This window comes from Amblyomma maculatum, chromosome 6 (genome assembly GCF_055883805.1).
Source record: "Amblyomma maculatum isolate TAMU_Amacu chromosome 6, ASM5588380v1, whole genome shotgun sequence".
Lineage (NCBI taxonomy): Eukaryota > Metazoa > Arthropoda > Arachnida > Ixodida > Ixodidae > Amblyomma > Amblyomma maculatum.
The window spans coordinates 35977034-35990586 of NC_139349.1; the positions used below are offsets into that span (position 1 = coordinate 35977034).

The 13553-nt window shown below is 46.4% G+C and overlaps 1 protein-coding gene across 1 annotated transcript in view; it reads left to right on the forward strand.

The window, feature by feature from the left end:
- Positions 1 to 13349, forward strand: part of LOC146185509 (lipase member N-like) — a 28765-nt gene extending 15416 nt beyond the window's left edge. The window contains exons 5-9 of the mRNA XM_084607846.1: positions 6504 to 6596; positions 9854 to 10009; positions 10920 to 10991; positions 11759 to 11827; positions 12939 to 13349. Coding sequence (XP_084463972.1) covers positions 6504 to 6596; positions 9854 to 10009; positions 10920 to 10991; positions 11759 to 11827; positions 12939 to 13184 — 636 coding nt within the window. The 3' untranslated portion in view covers positions 13185 to 13349. The remainder of the gene's footprint in view (positions 1 to 6503; positions 6597 to 9853; positions 10010 to 10919; positions 10992 to 11758; positions 11828 to 12938) is intronic.
- The last annotated feature ends 204 nt before the right edge of the window (positions 13350 to 13553 follow it).

Sequence of the window (13553 nt, forward strand, 5' to 3'; positions counted from 1 at the left end):
ACATCTGGTGATTGGAGGTGGATCTGAAGCTACAAGCCACAACACCTTGTGATCGGAGGTGGCATCTCAAGCAACAAGCAGGAGCAACAATCGGCCAACAAGAGGGCAGCTCGGAACATCGATCGCATGTGTGGGTGAGTGCTTGGCTTTTCTTCTGATGTGGACCAGGTTCTAGAACAGGGTTAGATTTTAGAACTGGTAAAGAGAGTGTGGAAACGCCTTTAGGTTTGGTAGTTTGCACTGTTGTTTTGGAAGTAGCCGACACTCGGAGCGATCATGGACCTACAAAAGCTGCAGAAACCGGAACTGTTGCAATTGTGTGAGGAATTGGGAATTGATACAAGTGGTTTGGCACGAAAACCTTTGATTATAAAGGCAATCACAGATTTGGGAGCCGATGATGAGGAGCTCAGTGAAGCATGGAACCTCATCGGTCAAAAAAAGGAACAGCTCAGACAGCAGAAGGAGCGGGAAAAAGAGCAGAAAGAGCGGGAAAAAGAGGAAAAGAGGCGTGAGCGTGAACTTGAGAGGGAAAAAGAGGAAAGGGAGCGCGAACGTGAGTGGGAAAAAGAGGAAAAGAAGCGTGAAAGAGAAGCAAAAAAGCTGGACCAAGAAATTGAGCTCCGGAAATTAGAACTAGAGTTGAGCAAGAGGTCGGGCAATTGTCCCCAGCTAGCGGTACCTCTTCTCAACAAGGAGGCAGATTTCAAGATGTCAAAGTACATGCAGCCATATGTGATATCAGGGGATATCGGTCTGTATCTGGCTAACTTTGAGCGAACCTGCGAAAAACTGTCCTTCCAGCGAGACACTTGGTCTCAGAGATTATTGACGGTTCTGCCCTGCGAGGCAGCGGAGGTTGTCGCGCGGCTAAGCAAGGAGGACGCGGACAACTACGAGAAGGTCAAAGCTTGCCTTCTGAGAAAGTATAGGCTTAGCGCCGAGGCGTTCAGACAACGTTTTCGGAAAGCTACTAAGTCCAGGGACGAGAGTTACCCTGAATTCCTGTACAATTTAAGAGTTAATTTGGGCGAGTGGCTAAAGAGCACAGATTCCTACAGTGATAGGGACGCTGTAGTCGAGCAAATTCTTTTGGAGCAGTTTTATAACTGCCTCCCAGAAAAAGAAAGAAATTGGTTACAGGACCGAGGCGAAATTAAGTCGGCAACTGAAGCTGCCGAACTTATTGAGGAGTATGCTTCGCGCCGACAATTCAGCAACCCAGCAGTGGATAGGCCCCGCAATCCCAAGTTCAGTATGAAAAACCGTCAGGAAAGGCACTTTGCTAGAGTTGGAAACGAAGAAATGAAGGTTTCTTCAGGCAAATTCCCTAGAAAGGACGGCAGTGAGAAAAGTGGGGAAGTGACCAACGTGCAGAACACAAAGAATAAGCTTGAGGCTAGGAAGCCGCTCACATGCTTTAGGTGTAATGAGCAGGGTCACATTGCCGTCAACTGCCGGAAAGAAAAGATTGCTTTCTCGTATGTCAGGGACTGCGATGAAAATATGCAGCTTTTAGAACCCTACCTGCATGACCTAGTAGTCAACGGGAAGCCTTGCAAGGTACTGCGCGATTCGGCCGCAACGATGGATGTTGTCCATCCGGCGTATGTATCGCCTTCCGACTATACAGGACAGTGTGCATGGATCCGACAGGTAGTTGAGGAACAGAGTGTGTGCTTGCCGATCGCGAACGTGGTCATCGAGGGCCCTTTCGGCGAATTAACAACCGAGGCTGCCGTTTCAGGAAAGCTTCCTAAGTGCTATCCGTATTTGTTCTCCAACAAATCGGACATGCTGCTGCGAAAGAGGGGCATCCTTTTCGGAGACAGAGTTGTGCAAGCCTTAACACGTTCAAAGGCGCGAGAACTAGCTACACTGCTCATTCCAGAAAAATCCACAGCGGAGGAAACGGCAGTTAAAACAATGGTAAATGCGGAAGATAGCAGGTCAGAAAACTTTGAGAGCGAGGCATCTCAGATAAGTCAACTTGAAAGTGAGCTTGATGAGACGCGGAATGAGGACGTTCTTGAGAGTAACCTCTTGCCGCCAGTGTCTAGTAATCTCACGAGACTTTTAAGTGGAACCCGAGAGGACTTAGCTATAGAGCAAGCCAATGATTCCAATATACAGGAGATAAGGGAGCGCCACCGCGCCACTAAGACAGCAAACAATATTTCTTTCGAGATGAGAAAGGGAGTGCTGTATCGCTTATTCAAGGATAAGCGCGGAGTAGAGCGGGACCAATTAGTCGTTCCCCAAAAGTACCGCGGAGACTTACTGCGACTTTCCCATGGCAGCTCGTGGTCATGTCACCTTGGAATAAAGAAAACAAAGCAGAGGCTGTTGCAAGAATACTATTGGCCTGGATGTTTTAAGGACACGGAATATTTTGTACGGTCATGCGACACGTGCCAGCGGGTTGGAAAGGCGCAAGATAAGTGGAAAGCTCCGATGGTGTTAGTACCAATCATTACCGAGCCGTTTCACCGGTTAGTAATAGATATAGTTGGGCCACTTCCTGTGACCGAGTCAGGGTACCGTTATATCCTCACTATGTTATGCCCAGCCACAAAGTTTCCAGAGGCTGTTCCGCTGCGCGAGGTGACGTCCGAGAGTGTAGTGGATTCGCTGCTGTCAGTGTTTGCACGAGTTGGATTCCCTTCCGAGGTACAAAGTGATCAGGGTAGCGTTTTCACGAGTGTCCTCACCACCTCATTTCTCGAGCGATGCGGCATTAAGGTAGTGCATAGCTCGATCCATCATCCGCAGAGCAACAGCGTAGAAAGATGGCACTCTGTACTCAAACGAGTCCTGAGGGGACTGTGCTATGAAAACAAGCGCGAATGGGATACCTGCCTGCCTGCAGCGCTTTTCGCTTTGCGGTCAGTGCCGCACGAATCCACTGGATTTAGCCCAGCCGAGTTGGTGTACGGAAGGTCACTGCGCTCACCTTTGCGAATGGTGCGCGAAGCCTGGGAGGGGCGCGGAGAAGACCCAACAGTAGTAGAATTCATTCTGAACCTCTTGAATCGCTTACATAACACTAAGGAACTCGTTGAGGCCAGCATGAAGTCAGCCCAGGCTCGTTCCAAGGTGTACTATGATAAGACAGCCCGTCAAAGGACGTTTTGTATCGGGGACCAGGTGATGTTGCTGAGAAGTTCAAGGCAGAATAAGCTCGAAGTACAGTGGGAAGGACCGGCTGAAGTCGTTGCAAAGCTTTCTAACACTAACTACGCAGTGAAAATTCCCGGTAGGCGTAAAGAAGTGCGCATTTATCATTGCAATCTTATGAAGCCTTATGTGCAGAGGGAAGCCGTGGTAAATCTAACGTTAAACCTTCCCGAGGAGATGGGGGACAACTTGATTTGCCTCAGCGGAAAAGGAAGCAACGCTCAGGAGCTTCTCAAAAAGACGGAGCAGAGAGGAGAACTAAAGAAATCCCAGCTGTCCGATCTGGGCGAGATAATAACAGAGTTTGAGGCCTGCTTCGTGGACAGGCCAGGCAGAACTGATTTGACTGAGCACGATATTGAGCTGACTTCAGACGTGCCAGTGCGATCAAGGTGCTACCGATTTTCTCCAAGGCAAAGAGAAATTCTGGATAGGGAAGTAACTCGCATGCTGGAATTGGGAGTAATAAAACCCTCGGAAAGCGATTATGCTTCGCCTATGATCTTAGTAGAAGCTCCAGGTAAAGACCCTAGGCCTGTGGTAGACTACCGAAAGCTAAATTCTCTCACCAGGGATCAAGTGTATCCTATTCCGAATATTGAGGAGAGAGTAGAACAGGTCAGTAGAGCGGCATATGTGACTACGCTGGACCTTACTCGAGGATACTGGCAAGTACCGCTCACTGAACGCGCCAGCAGATACGCGGCTTTCGTCACTCCGACGGGCAGCTACCAGCCAACAATGATGAGTTTCGGGCTCAAAAATGCTCCATTTTGTTTTTCCCGACTCATGGATAGGGTTTTAAAGGGGTGTGAAACATTCGCGGTGCCTTATTTAGACGACATTGCGGTTTTTTCCGACTCATGGGCGGACCATATGGTACATCTAAGAGCTGTACTGAGCCTTTTGCGTCAAGCTGGACTAACCGTAAAGGCCGAGAAATGTTGCCTGGCAAGGGCGACCGTGGACTACTTGGGTCACAATGTAGGTCAAGGTTTCAGGAAACCCAGCGAGATTAAGATTTCTGCGGTAGCAGACTACCCGCGGCCGAGCACGAAGACGGAAATTCGAGCATTCCTGGGTCTGACTGGGTACTACAATCACTACATCCCTAACTATTCAGCTTTGGCTAGCCCTCTGACCGACGCTCTCCGCAAGACAGAACCGACAAATGTAGTCTGGGACGAACAAAAGGAAGCCTCCTTCGTAAACCTGAAGGCTGTGCTGATTAGCCGTCCGGTATTGCGAGCTCCAGACTATGGCCGAGAATTCACGGTCCAGTGTGATGCCAGTGATCGAGGGTTAGGTGCTGTTCTCTGCCAGAGAGATGACGACGGTAATGAGCACCCCGTGCTCTACTTGAGCAGAAAACTGAGTTCTAGAGAGAGGGCTTATTGCGCGTCAGAGAAGGAATGCGCTTGCATTGTATGGGCCATTCAAAAATTGCAGTGCTATCTTGGAGGGGCCAAATTCACCGTAGAGACGGACCATTGTCCCCTGGCTTGGCTGCAAACTGCGACATCGAAGAACAGTCGCCTTCTTAGGTGGAGCTTGATTTTACAGCAGTACAATTTTGAAATAAGATACAAAAAGGGGAAGTTAAATGGGAATGCGGACGCGCTTAGCCGCTCTTTCTAAGCGGTCCGAGATGTTCCTCACCATGTATCCAAATTGATAATCAGGTTTTTTTTTTTTTTTTCGTGCGCTTGAATATAGATGACTATGTAAAGCAGCACGTTTGGTTTTCGAGGCATACGTGGGTCCTGAACGTCTTGAGAGTGGGCTTTTCTCGAACAACAATGGCAGTTTTCTTTTGACCTGGTCTCTTCAGACGGGAGCCGAGTGCTTGCTTCGACATGTGGTTGAGTTTCAGATAGCTCAAGCAATTTGGCCTACAACAATCAAGACAACGCGACATGCAACAGCGAGCTTCAAGCGTTCACGTGCAGGCCATTAAGTCGTCTCTTCATGCAGCAGCTGCGGCTGCTGCCCTCCGAGTCTCTTCTGGCGGGGGAGGAGGCTGTTACGACCAAGCATCCGCATTTGCGCGCTCTATTGTTCGCCTGTGGGCATGGAAAAGTTTTGTGAATATGTGGTGATGGTCCATTGGCTCTAAGTGAGCCTGTTTCCAGGAATCCTGTTTTGTAAGCATGTTTTGCTTTGTGGACAACCTGCAAATGCCAAATTGGCCCTGTCAAGAGAACGTCTGGAAAAACACAAAGAAACGTCCCCCTGCGGGAAATAGCAGGAAGTGCTTTCTTTTGTTCACCCTTCCAGTCGAGAAGTGCTATCCTCCAGTGATGAATGCCTCCTATCCAAAGGAGACGACAGAGTGACATGTCCGCTGACGTGCAGGACAAGAGAAGAGCATGACTCATACGGCCATTAAGTGATTTCCCGGGAATGCAGGAAAGATTTGCAATTGTCGAAAAGGGACCATGTTGGGAGCCCTATGCGGCGCCACGTGCACTCGGGTTTCTGAGAAGTAAAACCCCCAGAACCAGCCTGTGGTTTCTTTGCTGAAGAATAGAAATGTACCTCCTCTCCTCGCCGTTCCCAAGCTTTTCCCGCCAACAAGTGATCACGCCCAACGAATGAATGCCGGACCAGTCAGTGCTTCAGACCATCAGTGCAGTGATGTGTTCGATTGGATGCCGATACCTGAGGGGCGTGCCCTGGATTTGGTTGGTCAGCATCTTCAGAGAGGGGCTGGACATAGGGGGTTTTTAAGGACGCTGCAGAGCACGAAATGTCGCTCTGGGCCCTGGGTAAACGGCTCATCCAGTCGCTTCTCGCTATGAACTCTTAACGCTTGCCATATTGCTGATGTACCCTTCTTTTTCGTGTAAATAATCTTGTAAATAAGTTTCTCAAAGTGCCATTAAACCTGCTTGTACATATTTTACCAACTTCGAAGATTCAGTCCTTCTTCAACCCCGAGTCTCTGCACGCTACCAAGTGAAGGCCGGGTCGCCATAGCCCCAGCGTCACGACAACGGGTCCCGAGTAGTGCAGGAGGGGCCATTTCGAGCGTTGAGGAAACTAGTTTAGGGAATATTGAATGTCGGCGGTTATGGCGAATCGTTACGTGTTCTCTGCACTCTGGTACCTAAATGACTCGACCCTTCCCGTTACTTCAAAACCTCGTTATCAAGTACAAATTTCATATATTCAATCACTATGAATAAATCTACACATGCCTCTAAAGCTTTCGTCTTGCTGGCGAATTCCTCCCGCCAATAATTTATCCGCTCTGGCTTGAAATTCATGCATAAGATTACAGCTGCTCAACGTGACACCATTATGCATTACTCGTTTTTATTCAGGTGAACCTTCTTTGCGCTTACGGCCCAGTTGCAAACCTGACTTACATGGCTTCTCCACTTTCGCTGCTGTTGCCATTGGTGCCTGTGGTTGCGGTAAGTTCTTCACAATCCAAATGGCACAGCCAGTGCTCATTATTCCTGTAAAATATCAGGTCAACTTTCGCAAGTACTCCTCTGCGAAAACAAGGAGAGATGAATTCTTTGCAACTAAGCTGCCATGCCGGCTCAAATAAAATCCAAAAAACACAATTTAGATACTATAGAAGGCTGCACAACCTTCGCCCTTGACTCAAGAGGTATTCTTCGTCCAAACAATATTTCTAAAACAAAAGGAAAAGGTAAGTAAAACGAAGCTGGCTTGTTAAAAACTGCCCTAATGATGACGGTGGTTGGTACCGGCAAATTTGAGCGCTGCTTTTCACGTATTCTCGTTTCGAGGTGAGCTGACGTAAAGAAATCAATAGAACTAACACACACACTCGCGCGATATATTATTAGACGTATTTTACCTGAAAGCAAGCTGAACAAAGCAGCATACGGCACTTGCTGTTTGGACTAAATCGTGTCTGTAGGTGTGAAGGCATGATTTGATGGCTTTCTGCATTTAATTTGTTGGCTACCAGGTTGTACAAAGCGGAAATGTCTTTGCTGCGGAGCAATTTGTCGCCGCTTGCCGCAACAATAACAAAATTGGAGGGCTTGAAGAGTTTTCAGTATACTGTCATACTTTGAGACGTGTTTCTCGAGTTCGGCGCGATAAAATAACTCATTACCCAATTTTCGAGCGAACCTAATTTAAGTGAAGTAGCGCATGGTTATAAGTGCTCAAGATGTGACAAATCGAGGTTTGTGACTGGAGCTCGCGGAGAGCGCATGGGCCCGATTTGACTTTACATGAAGCAAAACTATTATTTGCTGCCGGACAGCAAGCTTGAACAGCCCCGGCGTATTCTGGCCGATAAAAAAAAATAAAGAAAGAAAGAGAAAAACGCTGCAGTGTGTTTACATCCGACCGTGCAAATATGCTTTCCTGGAGAGTTAATTAACATGCAAGTTGGCTCCTCTTTTGTTTTTCAGATAACAAATAACACAATATGCATCATAATTCTAAACCGAACGGCCTACAATGGTTCGTAGAAAATCAGCGCAAGAAGTAGGCGCTGTGTATTGGACGGCGTGTCTACGCGTGATAGCTTGCAGAGCATTTGGTGAGCGTTCGCGGTCAGTAAAATAATAATAACAAACGCAATGTTGACACGTGTGTGGTTTCCACACGCATCGTAGTATTCCCGCAGAGTGAAAATCGCGGCGCAACATTGTACCCGGACTTCATTTTTACACGAAGCGTAGCTGTGTTTACCAAGAGCAGGCCAGCGGTTTCGTTTAGTTGACCAAGCCAACATGGCGGACGTAGTTCTCTGAAGGCTAAGAGGTGGCGCTCCGGATTTCGCATATCCGGGATTTATGCATATCATCTATTCCGAGCAGCCTCTTCTATTTGCCGCACACCTACCACCCTCGCCGTCATGGCCCGTCAACCTCGTATTTTATGGCGACATCAACGTGTAACTTTTGTACAAGCCTATTTCAGAGCACAAAAATTTGGGGGATTCTTAACCTCCACTTTTAAGGGTAGGATGCGACAGTGTTTAATCGTACTTCGCGCAGTGGTTACGGCGCTCGACTACTGTTTCCAAGGACGCGGGATTGAATCCCGGCCTCGGCGGCCGCTTTTCGGTGGAGGCGAAAAGCAAGGCGCCCGTGTGCTGTGCGATGTCGGTGCACGTTAAAGAACCCGAGGTGGTCGAAATTTCCGGAGTCCTCCACTACGGCGTCTCTCATAGCCTGAGTCGCTTTGGGACGTTAAACCCCACAAAATCAAAACCAATCTTAATTTGTGCCATAATCTCACGCATGCTAATTAACATACAACACAACGCTTCAAACACCTCCTGACATGAATATAAATACCCATTTTTAAACCCAAGTCCGTCATCCGAAAGTGATAGTGGTCTAAGAGCAGTGTTCTTTGCTATGGATCTATAGCTTCCGAGTTTAATAACCTTCTCAAAAGAGCAGCCCGATTTCATGCCAATTGAATGGCTACAGCACATGCCACCTATCAAATACCACCATCAAGAGGCATGCTTGTAATTTTTCATTTAAAATCAAGAGAACAACGTCCGGTTCTTCAACAGGTGCATTCAACAGGTGCAAACCGGCCGGCATTAAGCCGGTATTCAGCCGGGTTGCTCTATTTGAGCATCAATGTGACATACTTTTTATTTCCATGGTGCGTTTCCATTGCTATCCTCCTCACACTCCAGCCGCATCTGTAAGAGTGCCGCCGTACGTAAAATGCACGCTGCTATTAGTAAGCAGCAGGTGTTCGCATAACGCAGGAAACACGAGAAAGTTTGACTTTCGCGCGGTTTGATGCAGCTGTATATGTGCAAGATCACTCTGCGTGGTGTAGGTAACGTTCATTATAACTGCACTTCGCGCTAAGAGTAGTTACGCAGCAAACTGATTTTTCTTTACTTCAGTTTTCGTGTTCCGAAGCCTCGTGTGGCCCCGTTTGGTCTGGTTCTTGCAGTTGCAAATACCTCAGTTTTAACATGATGGAAAATCGTTTCGAAGATAATCTGTCGCCGCAACTCGAAAAAGTAGTTGTTTTGTTTTATCACAGACCCCGAAACCCCGAAGCGTATGTTGGCTAGATGGAAGCAACATTAAATATTTTAGTGCAGTTATCTCATATCTCGCCAAACAAATTGAAATATGTCTATTCATATTCCTTCGTGAAACGCTCTGTATGAAGATTATGACGGGCAGGTAGTTGCGGCTCATGCGGACTCTATTATGGATTCCGCATGCCTTGTTCGCATCACGCGAAGCATATAAATTCGGATAGGGCTGTAGCTAGACGTACTAAACGACTTGTCACATAAGGAGACGTGTAGGAATAATACAGAATCGTGGCAGAAGATACGAGGAATTTACAGAAAGGATAATTTTCAGCATATATTTATTGTATTTTGAAGAGCCGACTTTATACTTCTGCGTTTATGGTTTTTACAGAGACGCTGCAGCGCGGATGTCTAGGCTTGGTCCCGGAGGCTGCAGTTTAGATTTTGTTTTACGGCACGGCTGGTATAGCTTGAAGTTTAGCTTGCAGGTTAACTATACCTTTCATATCCGCTTTCCCAGTGCCGAGTAACGGGCCATATTTTCAGCTTTCCGGCTCGCCTCCCAGCATTTTCAAGCAATAAACTAGCCTGTTTAGTTGCAGACATAAAAATGTGTTTATAAGAAATAGTTGTTGACCTTTACCTGATGCTTCTGTGCAGCCGGTTGTTGACATCGTCACCGGCACTGGTTACTTGGGAACGTCTGCAGACTTACGGCAATTCCTATCGGCTGCCTGCGAAATCGCACTGCAGGGCGAGATTTGCTCCCTGGTGTTTACCCTAAGCACGTTCACAAGCCCGTATCAGTTTAATGAGGTGAGGTTAACACAGCCTGGAAGCGTATGTTTGTGTATCCGTGTGTTTCAAACTGCTGCGAAAAACTTCATTATCTGTGCGGGTAAGAGCATTGGTCACAAATTGGGAGACGTTCGGCCCAGTGCTAACCCAGTTTCTGGGGTAAAAGCTAAAGCGTCTTGCTCCCTTCAATGACCCTAAGCTGTCGCTATGTATAGCGCCACGATTTGGACTCACGGGTTGAATTCTTGAGGCAATTAATTGCTGTTGTTTTTTGTTTGATATGAATTTTTTATTGTAACATATCTATTAGAACAAGAATAGATACTTTCAAGTTTAGAGCGGAGGATAGCTCTACCATGCATGTCCAAAAACATGATTTAACGAGGTAGTTGGCTGACGAGACACAATAACTACAAAGGTGATGACCCGCTGATTTGCAAAGGTCAGTATTAATAAAATTTAATATACAACGCCAATTTTTCTATCCATGGGGAATGGGATTTTATGCACACTATGGACAACGTCTTCCGCGTTGTGAAGTGTGCACAGAGACGTACCTACAAAAATATAGTGTTGACAAAGACGTGGAGAGCTACGTAACGTTGCGGCAACCGCAAAATGTAGACAATCAGCGTTTGACATGAGTATAGCTCTAAGTGTTTAGATCCCCGTAAGTTGATATTCCTCTTCATTAAAAATGGAAACTAATTTGCGTTAATGCATATTTTCGTATGCAAGCGCAGGAAATTTCTCACAGAAATCCCGCGAGAAGGGCTATTCAATAATTTCTATACTTCTGTTTCTTCTCGACTCTAATGTCTGCACTTAAATACCATCCGTTTGAACACCATTACTGTACTGGATTTACCGCGAGCATTCATTCGCCATGCTTGGAATCTGAGCATGCCGTATCCTTGGGACTTTTCAGACTCGGGAGCCGATGTACATTGGCCACGTACCCACTGGCATAACTACGACAAACTTGCGCCATTACTCCCAGGTGAGTGGCTCGTTTGAATTTTCAGGCGAAATTGGAGAGCGCACTTGGGTATCGAAAGATGTTGGAAGTCCAGAAAGAAACCTGGAATAATACAATTACACTGCGAAGGGCTGTGTCATTGTCTGCGAGTGTTTGCAGTACGACACGAAAGTAAAAGTGGGGATATCCCTTCTGTTCACATTGCGGAACAGGTTACGGTCTGCACTGAGACGTTCACTGGAATCAGACTTTTACATGATCAGTGAATCTTTAACATGAAAAGACAAAAGAAAAAAAAAACGAACCCATGTTACGTCACCCAGCAGGTGTTAAATTTAATTTGCTCTGATAGCTGCTGCCTTTAATATGCGATCATTATAAACCTTACCACATAGAACTCAGCTGTAATATGTTTATGACGCTGTTATTCGCTTACGCATATATAGAGCACGGTCCGGTGCCCCAGAAAGAAAATGAACTTACTGACCGGTTGGACTCGCGCTCTTATAGCAGCGCATAGGCTTACGTAGAGCGCAAAATCTCATGGTCCATGCGGAGTGTTCGTGCTGTACTTGTTACGTTTGCTTTAGACTTTCCGGGCGAAGAAGGATATATTTTCTAGACTCGCATGCTTCGTTTTACTGTTTCCGCCTGATGCATAGATTTTAAAACCATCCGTCGAAAATTGTAGACAAAATAGACCTTTCCAAATACTTCCTACCATAGTAGACATATTTTTTATTTATACGCTTACGTGATTTTTGCAAGCTTGTCGATGTTTCTTGCAGATCTACCGAAAGAGGAACTTCGTAATGTATGACCATGGTGCAACAGAAAACAAGAAGCGGTACGGCCAGGTAAACAGGCAGTCAAAATGTATATAGCATTGCTTTTCTAAGCAAGGACGCAGCTTTCTGCAAACATTCTCTGCAAACGTTTTCAGGCGTGTGGACCATCACACTTTGCGGCTTTTTTTTTATGCGAAAGCCTTTAATGGCTCATGCTGTCGTGGACAAAATGTGTCCCGCTTTTGCGGCGGCTCTGATTGGCCGAGGCGGGATGACTTCATAGAGCTCTCGACCAATCACAGAGAATCACCACAGTATGCGCGAATGTATGCCTTATATAGCCATATGCCAATCAAGCATCAATCAATAATTAAATACTAATTAATGAATTAGGCAATAAATCAGTGGCCTACTTATTCCCTGATTAATTAATTAATTTCTAATCAGTGCCAGTTGCGTAGCAGAATGCGGCACTCAGGCTTTCGCCTTTCACTAGTTTAGTCGCTAAAGTCCCTCGTGATTTCTTTTTTCATTCAGCACAACAGGCAGACTGAAGCAAGAGTACTGGTGCATCATACTTCTTTTTCCAGCCTTCTCATTGACGACAGTGTCGTTTCGCCTAGGCTAGCATACTCTACAGGCATGCATGCTATAGTGCGTGAATCATAAAAAGTCTAGGCGCTAAAATGATGATTTATGGATTGGCAACATAGTTGGAAGAATTTGCAGGGAAGTAATTAGCCTTGAAACCTAATTCTTATTCAATAACAATTTTGCTATTCTTGCTCATTATATGCTGTTTACCATTGAAAACATTTGAAAAATTGCCTAGTGGCGGGGGCCTAGGGTTTAGAGCGTTCAACTGCTGATTCCGAGGACGCCGGCTCAATCCTGGCAGCTGTATCCGCATTCGATAGAGACTAAATGTAATTATTTTATGCACCGTTCAACGTCCCAGAACGTTAAAAAACCTCAGGTGGTCGAAATTTCTGGAGCCCTCCACTACGAAGCCCCTCACAGACTATGACACTTCGGCACCGTTAAAACCCCCACAGCAAAAGAACCAAATCAAACTACTGGAGGGACATTATGCGTTCCCTATTTGCGTCTTTAGAATTTCAACGGGAACATAACAGCCGTTAGAGTCAATGTATTTCACTTAACACCTTATTTTGCCCAGATCACACCACCTCCCTACCCTCTGGAGCGCATACAAACGCGCGTGGCCTTGTTTTCTTCGCCGGGGGACAACGTGGCCGACCCGCGCGACGTGCAAGACCTGGCTGCTAAACTCGGCTCTAACGCCGTCCTCCGCTATGTGGTTCCTCGGGAGACGTTTCGCCATCTGGACTATGCAATCGGATGTAAGGCGAAGGATATCTTGCACGACGTCGCCATAGAAACAATACGGAAGTACGCCCCGTAGATCTCGAGGCTTCTCGCAGCTTCATATGTTAAGCGGAATCACCGCAGCTTCACGCTTTCATTTGGACCGGAGGCGTTCTGTGGAATCCATACCAGCCCCGCTTTTCAACTTAAGAAGTGACAAGATTTGAAGGGAAAAAGATTTCTTAAAACACTGGCAAATATTCGTGGAAATAAAAGTGATGAAAAAACAAAGGTGTGGCATAAAGACTCGGTTGTTATCTGTGCCAAATAGAGTTCACTGTTCAGAGCAGAGCCAAACCCGAATAAAGACTGAACACACTAATTAGGATCAGTTCTAGTTTCTCCTTAGGAGCCATGTTTGTAGAATGACCTTCCACCAATAAAAAAGGTGTAAGGTTTGAGTGTT